Source organism: Canis aureus, chromosome X, assembly GCF_053574225.1.
Source record: "Canis aureus isolate CA01 chromosome X, VMU_Caureus_v.1.0, whole genome shotgun sequence".
NCBI lineage: Eukaryota > Metazoa > Chordata > Mammalia > Carnivora > Canidae > Canis > Canis aureus.
Genome location: NC_135649.1, coordinates 44,606,125 through 44,623,085, shown reverse-complemented (window position 1 = coordinate 44,623,085; position 16,961 = coordinate 44,606,125). Strand labels below are relative to the sequence as shown.

At 38.1% G+C, this 16,961-nt stretch overlaps 1 protein-coding gene across 2 annotated transcripts in view; it reads left to right on the top strand.

The window, feature by feature from the left end:
- The window catches only part of NRK (Nik related kinase), a 138,998-nt gene that overhangs the window by 98,999 nt on the left and 23,038 nt on the right, over positions 1 to 16,961 (top strand). For both annotated transcript variants that reach the window (XM_077887729.1, XM_077887728.1), the window contains exons 16-21: positions 108 to 202; positions 8,558 to 8,655; positions 9,658 to 10,022; positions 11,818 to 12,145; positions 14,946 to 15,132; positions 15,588 to 15,743. In XM_077887729.1, the coding sequence (XP_077743855.1) occupies positions 108 to 202; positions 8,558 to 8,655; positions 9,658 to 10,022; positions 11,818 to 12,145; positions 14,946 to 15,132; positions 15,588 to 15,743 (1,229 nt within the window). The remainder of the gene's footprint in view (positions 1 to 107; positions 203 to 8,557; positions 8,656 to 9,657; positions 10,023 to 11,817; positions 12,146 to 14,945; positions 15,133 to 15,587; positions 15,744 to 16,961) is intronic.

The window sequence follows — 16,961 nt, the reverse complement described above, 5'->3', positions numbered from 1 at the left end:
GATATATACCAATATACTTAAAATTTTTGGTTGGTCTTGATATTGAGCTGTACATTCCCTTTATGAATATTAGGACATGGCATATGCTTTTCTGTCTTTTCATTTAGTGTTCCTCAGCAGTCTGTTTTGGAACAAGCTCTGAAGCCCACTGACATCAGACAAAGGAGTTCACAAAATCCTCAGAATTGCCCAGCGGCGTCAGGTGATTCAAAGCACAAAGTTTAAACAGTCAAAACGCAGAGATAATGTTTAACTGTTTGTATTGCAGAAGAGAAGAAAGAATTTCGAGAAAGAATGAATCAAGTATTAGAGAAGCCAATGTAAAATTAAAACCAGGAGGCCATTGAATTTGGCAATAGCATGGTCAGAGGTGACCTTTAAGTTGGGTAGTAGTTAGAAACGGGTCTAGGGAGGTAGGGGTGCCGATTTTAATTTCTGTACCATGTGGAAAAAATATGGGAAAGGAACCTGGGAGAAGCGTTTCTAACAGGCTAAAATTTATAAGCAGACCTTAAAATATTCACATATTAGATGGAGTAGTTGTGGGCACATGTTATTTATTGTTATTTATCAATTTGTTATTTCACCACCCCAAAATAAATATATACAGTATCTCATAAATATCCCTAAATGTTACAAATCAAAGTTTTTAATCAAAATACATGAAAAACTAATAAAAATAATAGAAAATAACTTATCAATTTGTAATATTAATTTCAAAAAGTGGTTATGATATACTTTTGAGAGTTTAAATGAATTGTAGATTTGTGAAATACTGAAATAAAGCCAAAAGTTCTGCCTTAGGTTATAAAATCTGGCATTGCATATTTTTATGCAATCCAAGTAAGTTCAGCAAGGACAAATGCCTGAATGAGTCCTCAAGTCATCTGTAAAAATGTAGAACACAGATTTTATTAAAGTGTTAATAATAAAAAAAGATATATAGGCGTGCTGTATCAAAATAAATATTTTTCAAAGATCTGAACTTAAAATCTCCATAGTTCTTAGGAAACTCAGATAATGGTAGAATTTTTTTTTGTATATTTTTTTTATTGGAGTTCAATTTGCCAACATATAACACCTACTGCTCATCCCATCAAGTGTCCCCCTCAGTGCCCATCACCCAGTCATCCCATCTCCCCACCTCCCCTTCCAATACCCCTTGTTCATTACCAGAGTTAGGAGTCTCTCATGTTCTGTCACCCTCTCTGATATTTTCCCACTCATTTTCTCTCCTTTCCCCTATAATCTTTTTCACAATTTTTTATATTCCCTGAATGAATGAGACCATATAATGTTTGTCCTTCTCCGATTGACTTCATTCAGCGTAATAACCTCTAGTTCAAAAGAAGATGTGGTATGGATATATCCATCTTTCGATGGAAAGATGAATGGATAAAGAAGATATGGACACCGAGGCTCCTTTCACAATTCGGCTAGTGTGGACATTGCTGCTATAAACATTGGGGTGCGGGTATCCTGGCATTTCACTGCATCGGTATCTTTGGGGTAAATCCCCAGCAGTGCAATTGCTGGGTCATAGGGTAGTTTTATTTTTAACTCTTTGAGAAAGCTCCACACAGTTTTTCAGAATGACTATAAAAGTTCACATTACTGGGATCCCTGGGTGGCTCAGTGGTTGAGCGTCTGCCTTCGGCCAGGGCGTGATCCTGGAGTTCCAGGATCGAGTCCCACATCAGGCTCCCTGCATGGTGCCTGCTTCTCCCTCTGCCTGTGTCTCTACCTCTCTCTGTGTGTCTCTCATGAATAAATAAATAAAATCTTTAAAAAAAAGTTCACATTACTACCAAAAGTGCAAGAGGGTTCCCCTTTCTCTACATCCTCCCCAACATTTGTTGTTTCCTGTCTTGTAAATTTTCCCCATTCTCACTGGTGTGAGGTGGTATCTCATTGTGCTTTTGATTTGTAGTTCCCTTATGGCAAGTGATGCAGAGCATTTTCTCATGTGCTTGTTGGCCATGTCTATGTCTTCCTCTGTGAGATTTCTGTTCATGTCTTTTGCCCATTACATGATTGGATTGTTTGTTTCTTTGGTGTTGAGTTTAATAAGTTCTTTATAGATCTTGGAAACTAGCCCTTTATCAGATATGTCATTTGCAAATATCTTCTCCCATTCTGTAGGTTGTCTTTTAGTTTTGTTGACTGTATCCTTTGCTGTCCAAAAGCTTCTTATCTTGATGAAGTCCCAATAGTTCATTTTTGCTTTTGTTTCTTTTGCCTTTGTGGATGTATATCTTGCAAGAAGTTACTGTGGCCAAGTTCAAAAAAGGTGTTGCCTGTGTTCTCCTCTAGGATTTTGATGGAATCTTGTCTCACATTTAGATCTTTCATCGATTTTGAGTTTATCTTTGTGTATGGTGAAAGACAGTGGTCTAGTTTCATTCTTCTGCATATGGATGTCCAATTTTCCCAGCACTATATATTGAAGAGACTGTCCTTTTTCCAGTGGATAGTCTTTCCTACTTTGTCAAATATTAGTTGACCATAGAGTTGAGGGCCCATTTCTGGGCTCTCTATTCTGTTCCATTGATCTATGTGTCTGTTTTTTTTGTGTGTGTGTGTGTGTGCCAGTATCATACTGACTTGATGATCACAGTCTTGTAGTACAATTTGAAATCTGGCATTGTGATGCCCCCAGCTCTGGTTTTCTTTTTCAATATTCCCCTGGCTTTCAGAGTCTTTTCTAATTCCATACAAATTTTAAGATGATTTGTTACAACTCTCTGAAGAAAGTCAATGGTATTTTGATAGGGATTGCGCAGAATGTGTACATTGCCCTGGGTAACATGGACATTTTCACAGTATTATTTCTTCCAATCCATGAGCATGGAATATTTTTCCGTCTCTTTGTGTCTTCCTCAGTTTCTTTCAGAAGTGTTCTGTAGTTCTTAGGGTATAGATCCTTTACCTCTTTGGCTAGGTTTATTCCTAGGTATCTTATGCTTTTGGATGCAATTATAAATGGGATTGACTCCTTAATTTCTCTTTCTTCAGTCTCATTATTAGTGTATAGAAATGCCACTGATTTCTGGGCATTGATATCATATACTGCCACATTGCCAAATTGCTGTATGAGTTCTAGCAATCTTGGGGTGGAGTCTTTTGGGTTTTCTAGGTACAGTATCATGTCATCTGCGAAGAGGGAGAGTTTGACTTCTTCCTTGCCAATTTGAATGCCTTTATTTCTTTTTGTTGCCTGATTGCTGAGGCTAGGACTTCTAGTACTATGTTGAATAGCAGTGGTGAGAGTGGACATCTGTCATGTTCCTAATCTTAGGGGAAAGGCTCCCAGTGTTTTGCCATAGAGAATATTTGCTGTGGGCTTTTCCTAGATGGCTTTTAAGATGCTGAGGAATGTTCCTTCTATCCCTGCACTCTGAAGAGTTTTGATCAGAAATGGATGCTGTATTTTGTCAAATGATTTCTCTGCATATATTGAGAGGATCATATGGTTCTTGGTTTTTCCCTTGTAGATATGATCAATCACATTGATTGCTTTATGAGTGTTGAACCAGCCGTGCATCCCAGGGGTAAATCTCACTTGGTCTTGGTGAATAAGCTTCTTAATGTACTGTTTGATCGTATTGGCTAGTATCTTGTTGAGAATTTTTGCATCTGTGTTCATCAGGGATATTGGTCTATAATTCTCCTTTTTGGTGGGGGTCCTTGTCATCAACTTGTCTTTTACGTCACTCACTTTGTTCTTCTACCTCATTAACCCTTGTCGTTAGGACCTCCAGTTTGGATTGCAACTCATTTAATTGATTTTTAATTTTGGCCTGATTAGATTTAAATTCTGCAGTCATGAAGTCTCTTGAATCCTTTATGCTTTTTTTCCAGAGTCACCATTAGCTTTATAATTGTGCTTCTGAATTGGCTCTATGCCATCGCATTGTAATCCAAATTCTGTAACTCTGTGGCAGAGAGCACTGTTTCTGATTGTTTCTTTTGTGGCAAGTTCTTCTTTCTAGTGTTTTTTCTCAGTGCAGAGTGGCTATATGAGCGGGCTGTGTCAAGAATATCAACCACAACCTAAGTATATTTCATGTAGATGATTCTGCCGAGGTCAGAGACCAGAAATTTAAAACCAAGATGAGAACGAAATAAACAAAAGGACCACTAAAGTGAAAAACAAATTTTAAAACAAAGTAGTAAAAAATAAAAGGCCAGGAATCCCAAAGAAGAAGAAAAAAAAAGAAAAAAAGGAAAGAAAAGAAAAGAAAAAAAGAAAAAAGAAAAAGAAAAAAGAAAAAAAGGAGAGAAAAAAGGGGTTATTGGGAGATGGTGGTGGTGAAGAAGTCGTAGTAGGGGGAGAATGTAGTCTACCCGAGGGGTTCTAGAGGGTGATCCTCTTGTTTCTTAGTATATTAAGTTCTGTATATTAGAAGATGCTCAGTCCCCAATTTATATAAACCAGAAGTACTTGTAGAGGGCCCAAACATTGAACACCAAAACATAAATGAGATAAAAGAGGGGGGCAGAATGGGACTGAGGAATCTCACAGAATGAAGTAGCACAGTATACCACTTGGTTCTGGGTGCATACTGGCCATGTTTCAGAACGTATTAACTTCCACCATTGTAGAACAAAATGAGGCAGAGAAAAAAAAAAAACACAAAACAAAACAAAAATATCTGTATATCTCCCTCAATTAAGTTGAGTATGATGAATGGAACCTAGAAGTGGAAAGTATATATCTAGGACCTGTTGCTGTAGAAATATGAAAGTCAAAAAGGAAGAATCTTAAAAATGAAGAGGTGGTAAATTATTGTAGTTAAGGTGGGAAAAGAGGAAAAAATTGGAAATTTAGCTTCTGATACAAAAGCGAGTTGTACTGGAACAAGGAAGGAAAAAAAAGGAGGGGTACCCTCTAGTCTATATACTATAAATCCCTTGACTTCCCCTGGAGCTGTCTAGCGCTTCTGGGTCAAGAACTTGCTCTTCCCTTATCCTTCCAGCTGGTCTTCTGGGGGAGGGGCTGCTGTGATGATTCTCAGGTGTGTGCACCTGAGGGCGCTGCCCCGCCTCCCCTGCCCGCTGGGTTCTGGGCTCAGTGGGAGCTGTTGACCCTGTGAGGCCTCTGTCCCCTGGCGGCACTGCCCCTCCCAGCCACACAGCGACACCAGGAGGAACAACAACACTGGCAGCAGCCAGCTTTCCAGCCCTGGAATCAGCTCTGCAGTAACTACTGCAGTCTCCCAGTCCGTACTGGCCTAGATGGTCCTGGGTGGTGCCGGTTGGCTGATCTACACAGCTTGGGGGCGCCCAGCGGCAGGACAGTCATCGCTGTCCTGTGCCCTCCCTGCCTCTGCCTGTCCCAGGGGCAGCACAGGATAGTGGGCTATGTCTGCCCGGCGCCTTGGAATCCAGGGCCTGTGCTGCTGGAATTGTGCTCCTGGGGCCGCGGGTCCCGAAGGCAGCAGGGTACAGAACCCTCTGCCCGGACCGCCTTCTGACCACCAGCTTCTCCCCAAGCTCTACCCACCCCTGCCGTCTGCGCTCCAGCCTGTTACTGAGACCGGCTCACGGTCTGTGGCGCGCTCTCCCCTGGAGTGCACTTCCTCCACTAGTGACTCCAGGAAACTGGAGGCTCCACTGCCCCTCCTGCAATTCTGCCCGAGTTCCCTGCTAAGTGCCTTTCCTCCGGGAAGAATCCAGTGCAGATTTTTTACAGTTCCTGCTTCTCAGGGGCTGGGATTTTCCCTCTCGGGGCTGCCGCCCAGCCTTAACCCACCTCCTCGCAGGGCCCCTCCCCCACTTGATTCTTTTTATTTTTTTTTCTTTTTTGTTCCTCCTTCCTACCTTGTTAGAACCTCAAACCCTTCTCTCTGTAGTGTTCCAGCTGTTCTCTCTTTAAATCTCAGGTCGAATTCGTAGGTTCTCAGGATGATTTGAAAGTAATCTAGGTAAATTGGTGGGGACAGGTGACATGGGGACCCTACTCCTATGCCATCTTGCCCCGCCCCTGGTAGAATTCTTTTAATAGTGTCCTCTCATGCAGAAATATGATCTTGTGAAAAATAAAATAAACCTGAATCAATATAACTTTAAGAATATTTACCCCAGGGATCCCTGGGTGGCGCAGCGGTTTGGCGCCTGCCTTTGGCCCAGGGCGCGATCCTGGAGACCCAGGATCGAATCCCACGTCGGGCTCCCGGTGCATGGAGCCTGCTTCTCCTTCTGCCTGTGTCTCTGCCTCTCTCTCTCTCTCTGTGACTATCATAAATAAATAAAAATTTAAAAAAAATAGAAAATTTACCCCAGTACCTTTCTGATTTGACTAATTTTACTAATACTGGACAAACACCTAAAAATTCAAGTTTTATTCATATTGTCTTTTCTGAAATAAAGAAATTCTATATTAGGTCCCAAAGCAGTCATGAACATTGGTGGGGGCAGTGGGGAGAAGGGGGTTGTCAGGTTTAATCCGATTGGTAGTGAAATGAAATAGGCCAGGCAAAAGTGGGTCGAGGCAAGCTTTTAATGGGACGCACTCTCAGGCGAGGTTTTGTGGCCCGCAGGGGAGGGTGAGAGTAGGGAAGTCGCTGGCCAAGTAAATCGTGCCCAAAGGGAGTACATGCAAGCTTTTTAAGGGACAAGGGGCAAGGGGTTGTGTCTGTATTGGGTGATAACTGCTTATGTCCTTATATGGGGTTTGGGTAAGGTGCGGTTCAGGTTTCCTGCATAGGTCCTGTCTCCCCATGATGACGTGTCCTTGGGCGGTCTGCTGGTGGTGGGAAAGTCCCCAGTCAAGGGTAACAAGATGGAGGGTCCGCTGCCATTTTGTTGGTGCCTCCCAATCCCCCTCTATCCCGCCAGCCCAACAGGGGTTGCTTCTGTGTAAATAATAGGCGGAGTTCTTTTCAGCTCTAAAATTCTATTATTTTATTGTGTGTGCTACCTAGACCATTTGAAGTTCCCATGAGATTATCAGAGCACCTTACTACAGTTTGCCTCAAAATCTCAAACACCCACCCAGACTTCTTACTTAACCTAATAACACACCCAGGGACTTGAGAAGAAACGGTTTTCTGAAGAATGATAATAAACTGCACAAGTACAATGCCAGAACATGCAGACACAAATGGTAGGATGTGTCCTAGATAATATACTCAAAAGATAGCAGCGTTTGCAAATAGATGAGTTTTGGAGTTGTAGTGTCTCTGCTTTGGCTATATATAGCAAGGTTGCAAATAAAAAAGGGATAGTACTCTTTATCTTTAAAATCCAAGCACACAAAAACAATAAGCAGGGACATAAGTGCCCCTTAGTGAAGCTTTTTCTAAGTATCCTCAGCCAGATCTACTGATTTTTGAGCCTAAAGAGTATTACTGAATTTTAACCACAGGTGTTATTTACTGTGCCACGAATCTTAATATAAAAAAAATCCACACTTCCAATCCAGATACATTTGTGTGTTTTTTAGATTGTTTTTTTTTTTTTTAATTTTTAAGTAATCTCTACATCCAATGTGGGGCTTGAACTCACAACTCTGAGATCAAGAGTTGCATGTTCTACCAATTGAGCTCGCCAGGGGCCCCTAAATTTGTATTTTGTTTTATTTTTTAAAAATATTTTATTTATTTGAGAGAGAGAGTGAGCATCCTCAAGAGAGAGACTATGAGCAGGGGGAGGACCTGAGGGAGAAGCAAACTCCCCACTGAACTGGACAAGGGGCTTTATCCCAAGACCCGGGATCATGACCTGAGGCATAGGCAGACTTAACTACTTAACCAACTGAACCACCCAGATTCCCCCAAAATTTGCATTTTAAATGGAAATATTTACACTATGAAATTAAGCTGTATATTGTGATAGGAACTAGCCGAATTAAAACTAAAATTAAAATGTCGACCCTTCAGGCATACTGGCAATATTGCAAATGCTCACTAGCCATGTGCAACTACTGGCTACTATATTAGACATGCAGATACAGAACATTTCTATTACTTCAGGAAGTTCTCGTGCACAACATCTCTATAGAAATATTCCAGGCTTCATAAAAAGGGTTAGTTTTTTTTTTCTTTTTAGTTGTTTGCTTTTTAACCTTATTGGAATACTTCAGTAGATATCATTGAATAGAAATTGGGGGGATTAAAGTTACAGGGTCAACTCTCCTCTTGAGAATTTTGTCTAAATTGTCTTCTTCAAATACACTGTTGGACTCTTTTTCTACTGGTTACTATAAGAGGCCAGTGATACCACCTAGCTTGTCCTATTCTTGATATATATTATTTTTTAAGTGAAACTGCCTATCAATCTCACTGAGTATCTTCTCACACAGAAATATTTAGCAAGTGTGCACTTAATATTGAAAACAGAAGAACTGTGTAGATCTACAGACAGGACAAACCTTGAGCCTGTCAATACCCCTGCAAACTGACTCTAGGATCCTGGCCCCATGAGAATTTATTAGGTGAGATTTCCTGAATGGAAAGAGGCTACAAGAAAAATCCCAAGGTATTGAACTGGTGATAAAAATGAAGGCAATGGCTGCAATCATCACTGTTACTAATGTCTTTTTGTCATCCCACAGAATCATCTTCTGAGGAAGAGAGTCCTGTGACCTGGAGGAGGTCCCAGTCATCACCACCTTATTCCACTATTGATCAGAAGTTGCTGGTTGATGTCCATGTAGGTTTCCAACTTAACTCTTAGCACGTTTATCTGTTTTTAAAAAATATTTTTAGACATACATATTTTCATTTTCACTTGAGGGCAAGGTCAAAATGTTTAGTTTTTTTAGTTAATCTTTAAAAATAGATTTCCATTGCTATGTAAGTATGCAGAATATGAAATCTAGAAATTAAGTTTGAAGTGGAGAAAATTTATTTGATCATAAAATATTTTTTATTACATTCTTTTATCAGAATATATTCAGAGAAGAATGATAAAGAGGTCTTTGTAGAAACTAATCTCAAATCAAGGAGTAGAAGCTAGATGTTCACTTTTTGTACAATATAGTTTCTTGGATGATAAGGCAATGTATAAAAATAAAACATTTGAAGAGAAATAAAACATATGGATAGCATAAACATTCTTCCAATTGTTTTGCAGTGTGCTTTCAGGTCATTCCATTTTATTTTTGTAATCATTCCTACCTTTCCACATACACATGTATTTCAGATTGCCTAAAGGTTGCTTATATAACACTTACCATGCTTAAAGGTGGATTTATATTCATTTGTTTCTCAGTAGTGTCTGATTTACTTTAAGACAACCTATGCACAAAACTAGAGCTGGGAAGTTAACATATCAATTTTAAGAGCTGTGTGTCAATCCTAATATCAGAGAATAAAATGAAACATAAAAAATTTCTATATCTTCTGTAGAGCATCGAATAATCTGTTCTACTTTTTATCACCAAAACCAAATGTCTACACCTCAGCAGAAAAGTAGAGGTAATAAAAAGGGAGTAAATTTTGCCCTGGGTGATCCAGAAAGGCCATTAATGATCATAGCCTGAAGTTTGGGTTTTGGCATCTCATCCTCACAAAAATGTTGCTTTATTTAGTGAGTAAACATCTTCAGTTCAAATGAAAATATATTTTAAAATATTTTCAGCTTGGAAACTTTCCAATCTAGAAGAAAACAAAAGGCTACTGGAGACTACATTAACCTTTCTTGTGCACACAGGTTCCAGATGGATTTAAAGTAGGAAAAATATCCCCCCCCGTTTACCTGACAAATGAATGGGTAGGCTATAATGCACTCTCTGAAATCTTCCGAAATGATTGGTTGACTCCTGCACCTGTCATTCAGCCACCTGAAGAGGATGGTGATTATGTTGAACTCTATGATACTGGTGCTGATACTGATGGTGATGATGACGATTCTAATGATGCTTATGAGGATACCTATGACCATGACAATAGCAATGATGACTTGGATAACAAGGTTGATCAGGCTAATGATGTTGGTGAAGACCATGGTGATAATGACAATGGTGAAGCTATTGATGACAAAGAAAATAATCATGATGATGCTCCTTGTTGGCCAAGGTTGGTTTTTCTGGATTACTTATACTACCAATATTTTAGAATTTCAGAACTATTTGAACCTCTGTCTTACTTTCAAATTTTATTACCAAGAGGGTGAATAAATTTCACTTGCATATTAGTAAATGGTTGATTTTTAATGATAGATTTTAAATTATTTTAATGCAAAACACTTAATTTTGCATTTTTGTATACTGCATTTTATTAGTATTCAAGTAAGTTCTTTATAACTGCAATTGTTGAAGTTTCTGTTAAAATTAATGCTACTTAATCATCTTAACCTCTAAAACCACAGTGAGTATATGAGATGAGGTGACAAATAGTGTGCTACTTAATAACTGTAAGATGGAGCCCTGATATTTACAAACAAAATCTCCAAATTTACTGAGAAAAATGAATTGCAACCTTGATTTTTACTTGGTAATTTTAGGCTGAAACTTACTAACATAGCATTATTCTTGGAATTCTGCAAACTGCTATAACTAAATTCAGTACCCATTCAATTTTATCTTGTTACACAGCAGCTGCCAAAAATGGCAATATTTAGTGAAGTGATATTTTTGACATGCCACCAGTTGTTTGATTATATATACATATATATATATATATATATATATATATATATATATATATATATATATATAGTAGTTCCTTTCTCCTGCTCTAAACAGGCCAGTGTATTCTTATTTACATATGCTCATGGTTTGCATTCGAACTGCTTTCAAAGAAGATTACTTAACATAGTAAATGTTTACATTTTTAGAAAAACGATTAACAGTGGGAGAATTGTTTGCTTTTTCATATTGAAATAACTATATTGTTTTTGTTAATTTTCAAATGTTATTGGGTGGATATTCATGGCAGAACAGACTACAGACCATTCATCATTTTTTATTTTTTGCCAACTAAGAAATCTACCAGGAATTCCACCATCAAGCTGGCTTTTATTATTTTTTATTTTTTTAAAGATGTTATTTGTTTATTCATGAGAGACAGAGAGAGAGGCAGAGATACAGGCAGAGGGAGAAGCAGGCTCCATGCAGGGAGCCCGACGTGGGACTCGATCCCGGGTCTCCAGGATCATGCCCTGGGCCGAAGGCAGGCGCTAAACTGCTGAGCCACCCAGGCTGCCCCAAATTGGCTTTTAGAATTATCATAGGTACCTAGATATGTTGTCTCGTATGCAAAAAATCAGTGACATTTGGTATGGTTGATGTTCTCCGCAACTAAATAAATGACTATCTTAGCTTAATGAGATCTAGATTACTGGATTTCCTCGTGGTAGTAATAGAAAAATCAATGGGATTCTTTAGTAAAGTAGTCAATACACATCAGAAAATCAAGACACATGTTAAAATTAACAGAAATTATATTGCAAAAAACAGTTATTTAATTATGTTGTGGTTGTGCCAAAAATATGGGCTTGATCATTTATGTGGCTGTGAAGTTGCTAATGCATGTAGTCTATTATTTAAGCAAAAAAACAAAACAAAACAAAACATATTTTTGCTGCTAACGTAACACATGTTCCTAATAAAGGAAGCAAGTTCCCTTCCATCTGCCATCCACGTACGGTCATGGAATTGATGGTGGCCATGGCGTTAATTCAGTATTTAAGATTGGCAAGATACAGGGTAATTTTCTTGTCCATACCATACCAGTAGTGTTTGCATCGAGAAAAAACATTCCTAGGGATTGTACATATGTATCAGATACATCCTAATTATGTTTTATTTGCTGACTTTCAAATGTATTTTTGTTCAGTGGCTTTCTATATTTAATTGGATCTTGTTATCAGACCAAGCTATGGCAGAGATGGAAGCTGCAAGCAAGATGGAAGTGATGGTGGAGAAGAGACCTGCAGCAGCTATGGAAGCCAGAGAGTCCATAGAAGTCATGAAGGAAATGTAGCCAGTGGGGGCAGTGCAGCCATTGTAGATGTTGAAGAACTTGGAGCCAATATAGGCAATGGAAGAAGAGTTAAGGAGGTTAATGAAGGTAAGGGAGTCAGTGAAGCCAATGAAGAAAGCGGAGCCCTTGAACTCAGTGGAGGAGAAAATCACTCAGAGACAGATGGTCAAGGATTGGAGAGACCCATATCCCAGGACTTTGAACATCAACAGAAGGTAATGCACCATTTGAAAAGGAGAATGAACTCTTCTCCTTGTAAATTTGTTTTTTCATGTGATATTGTCACATTTCCAGTCATTCCAAATAGGTTTTTAACTTCTATCCCCAAGCCTTAAACATTTTAATTTATAGCTATTGATGTTGACTTCTTCTCATTTGGATGGTTCCTATTTGCTCCTAGGAACAAAAATACATTTTTTTTGTTTGCCTTTATTACTCATATCACACATTTGGAATAGTGGCTTTTAACACATACAAGTTTTTTCTGGGAAGTTGTCAGTGTGATAAAATATACATAACATAGAATTTTTCATCCTACTATTTTAAGTGTACAATTCAGTGGCATTAAGTTCATTCACAATGTTGTACAACCATTATTACTATTCATTTCTAGAACATTTTCATCATCCCAAACAATTAAATAATTAACTCTCTATTATCTCTCCTACCAGTCCCAATTAATCTCTATTCTTTTTTCTGCCTAGGTACCTTATATAAGCAGATCATGCAATATTTCTCCTTTTGTGTCTGGCTTATTTCACTTAGCATAATATTTTCAAGGTTCATCCATGTTGTAGCATGTATCAGAATTTCCTTCCTTTTTAATTTTGAATAATATTCCATAGTATGAATATATCACATTTTGTTTATCCATTCATCTGATGGACACTTGGGTTGTTTTCACCTTTTGTCTATCATGAATAATGCTGCTGTGAACATTGGTATGTAATCATCTGTTCCTGGAGTGCCTGTTTTCAATTATTTGGGCTATCTACCCAGGAGTGGAATTCTTAGATGTAGAATTGCTGGAATAGAATTGTTAGATTCTATTTGAACTTTTTGAAGAACTATTAACACATACAATTTAAATAGAAGTAATGTATTGTGTTAGGCAATGAATTTATCATTCACAAAACATTACTGACTATAAACAGGATTAAAAATACTCCAATAGTTTCATAGAAGCTAGATCAATAGGAATGATCACAGAGAAGATTCCCTGGACCATGTGGTATTTGGACTAATTCTTGACAAATAGGGATATTTGGATATCTGAAAACAGAGATGAGACGCCAGTCAGATGGAAAATCATGCAACTTTACTTTCCCAGCCCATTGTCCAATCACACAAAAAAGCTTACAAAATGTTGTGCTATTATCATGAATTCATGTCCCTGTGCAAGCCATTCCCTCTGTCTATAAGGCTTCCCCCTCATGTCTTCCCTGCTTAGTCATTCTCATGACCCAACTCATAGTACCATCTTTGACTTTTCAAGAAGGAATTTTATACTCCTCCCTCTGTGTTTGCAAGCACTTTGCCTATAGTTTCATTTTAGTACTTGTGAAATTGTATTTGGTCATTGACTTGCTTTTCTGTCATACTAGATCGTGAACTCTTAAAAGGCAACAACTATCTGTAACCTATTCTTTTTCTTTTTTTAAATTTTTTTAAATTTTTATTTATTTATGATAGTCACAGAGAGAGAGAGAGAGAGAGAGAGAGAGGCAGAGACATAGGCAGAGGGAGAAGCAGGCTCCATGCACCGGGAGCCTGATGTGGGATTCGATCCCGGGTCTCCAGGATCGCGCCCTGGGCCAAAGGCAGGTGCCAAACCGCTGTGCCACCCAGGGATCCCTCTGTAACCTATTCTTGATTACTTTTCTCTACCCACTCACCCAATCCCAGGGCCCAACCTAGGACTTAGTTTATGATAGACACAATAATTATAGAAGAATTTCCAATAGGAAAGCAGTATGAGTGGGAAAGTCTCTCTCTTTTCCTCTCCCTTGTTCCCTCCCTACTTACATATCTTAATTAAAAACATTAAAACAGAATTCCCATCATAGTTTCCACAGCACCCCCAAGTATCTCCAATTATTGCAAGGAATGTTTTTGATATCTACAGAGATAGTATATATTCCTTTTATTTTAATTTGAAAAGGACATGTTGCCATAACATGTGATTGGAAAGGTCATAAAAACACTCTTTGACAGGGCAGCACAGCTCTCTCAATACCGAGTCACTGTTTAGACACAAAGAAATGCTTATCAATAGACAGGCTTACCAAAGCAGTCGGTATGTTTTTTTCCACAGGGTATGGCATCCCACATAAAATCTGTCACATTCTGTAGCTTTTTACCTTGAGTTTTTTCTATGTAACTTAATGGAAGCCAACTCGATTTTCAGTGAGGCATGGTCACACCCTTGAATTTGTGTTGTTTGGTTTTCCATCATTAGCTTTTTCATGTGACAAAGTAAAATTGATACCCCCAACTTGTGCTTTTTAATTTTTTCAAGTGGCTATTCAGCACAGCATAGCCGAACGTAAGCTTTAGAATCAGACTTTGGCTTCAAACTCTGGTTCCCCTAACTTATCTCTGATTTGAATAAATTATTTAACTTTGCTAAGCTTTTGTTTCCTTCTAAGTAAAATGGAGATAACTAAACTTACTTTTTGAGTTATTGTAAGGATTTGCAATAATACGTAAATAAAATAACTGGCAGTGCCCCTAGTGTATAATAAAAAATTCCACTAATATTAGGTCCCAAATTGTACAGCTAGGGATTTTAAGCTCCTTAAATTTCTCCTCTGACATCAATTGTCTCATATAGGTTACTTCTCTCTTCTGATAACATTGTTGAATTCTTCTGATAAATGTGGATTTTAAAAGGGTGCAGAATTACAGATGCTGCAAACTTTGCATTCTCTTTTTCAAATGACCTCTAAGCATGTTATATTTCTCTCACAGTTAATCTCTGAATAAGGTCAAAATTGATTTTCAATCTTCTTTTAGGAACCAGGTGGTAGAAACGAGGCCTCAAATGCCATTGCCTCTGGCGCTGCAGCAGCAGCACCTGATGATGAGAATGACAGCATGGACATATCAGAAGCATCAACACAATCAGGTTTTTCTGCCAGCTACTCATCTCCTTCCAATGGTTTTTGGAGGGCTGCAAATGCTGACTTTGCCAGTGCCATCTGTAAGTATGTTTAATATAATCTCCAAATGCTTAAGTCTGTTTACACATTATAGGGTTTGACCCCTGGTTCATCCTATGAAAAGACTGGAATCATTCTGATATTCAGTTAACATAAATTCAGATGGATACATGCTTTAAAAAATATACTCCTCACTGAGTCTTTATGGCACCTAAATTTAAACTACAATTGAGTAATTGAGTCCCTCAGCTGGATTTTTTTTGCAATCTAATCATGGTAATTTGAAATACATTCATATTCAGAAATGTGTTTTAACCATCATGATTTGTGTTATCTGATGGTTTAGGAGTTATAGAAGTGATACCTCCAGGAAAAATAAGATACAATAAAGGAAAAGACTCTTTTCTAGGCTGTGTCTTATTTGTGGAAACATTCAGGCACCTATGGTGTGTACTCTAGTAATTTCTCTGAACATCTTCCCCTTACTTCTTCACAGTGTATGCTGGATTAGTGGAAGCACCTGAGAAATCACCTAAGCGACCCTCTGAAGTCAATGTTAACCCACTATATGTGTCTCCTGCATGTAAGAAACCACTAATTCACATGTATGAAAAGGAATTCACTTCTGAGATCTGCTGTGGTTCTTTGTGGGGTAAGTTTGGTTTCTTAACATGGAGTTGTTTTTTTTAAAGAATATATTTTTATCAATGTAGCAAACTTGTGAAAAATCATAGATGTAAAACACTTGTTATTGCCAAACCATTACCAAGCAAATAAAAAATATATAATATTTATAGTAGACAATTTGTTCCTTTTTGTTTCATTGATTTATTTTCACTCAGTGCAGTTTGATGTTGGAATTGGCACTCCTTCTTCTTTTTATTGTTTTTCTTTTTAATTTGAATTAACTTGACTAGAACATAAAATTAAAGTAGGCTATGATTACTTAAAAATTTGAGCTTAGTACTTTTACTTTAGGGTAGTGTGTAACATTTGATACCTAATGAGATATTACAAGACAGATTTCTGTATGTTCTTGTTTTTAAATAGTCTTGTGGATTCAAAGAGAAAGATCTTTGTATAATGTCTCTTTTTAATGTTTCAAGTTTTTATTTAAATTCTAGTTTGTTAACATATAGTGTAGTATTGGTTTCAGGAAAAGAATGCAATGATTCATCACTTACATATAACACCCAGTGCTCATCACAATAAGTGCCCTCCTTAATTCCCATCACTCATTTAGCCCACCCCCCCCGGCCCTCCCCTCTGGCAACCCTCAGTTTGTTTTCTATAGTTGAGAATCTCTTGGGATGCCTGGGTGGCTCAGTGGTTAAGTGCCTGCCTTTGGCTCAGGGCATGATCCTGGAGTCCTGGAATGGAGTCCTACATCAGGCTCCCTATATGGGGCCTGCTTATCCCTCTGCCTATGTCTCTGCCTCTCTCTCTGTGTGTGTGTGTGTGTGTGTCTCTCATGAATAAATAAATAAAATTTTAAAAATTTCTTATGGTTTGCCTCCCTCTCTTTTTTCCTTCTCCTTATGCTCATCTGTTTTGTTTCTTAAATTTCAAGTGAGTGAAATCATATGGCTTTTGTCTTTCTCTGACTGACTTATATCACTTAGTATAATATACTATAGCTCCATCTACATTGCAAATGGCAAGACTTCATTCTTTTTGATGGTTGAGTAATATATATTATACATCTTCTTTATTCATTCATCGGTCGATGGACATGTGGACTCCTTCCATAATTTGTTGTTGATAATGCTGCTAGAAACATCAAGATGCATGTGTCCCTTTAAATTAGTATTTTTGAATCCTTTTGGTAATTACACCAGTAGTGTAATTGTTGGGTCCTAGGGTAGTTGTA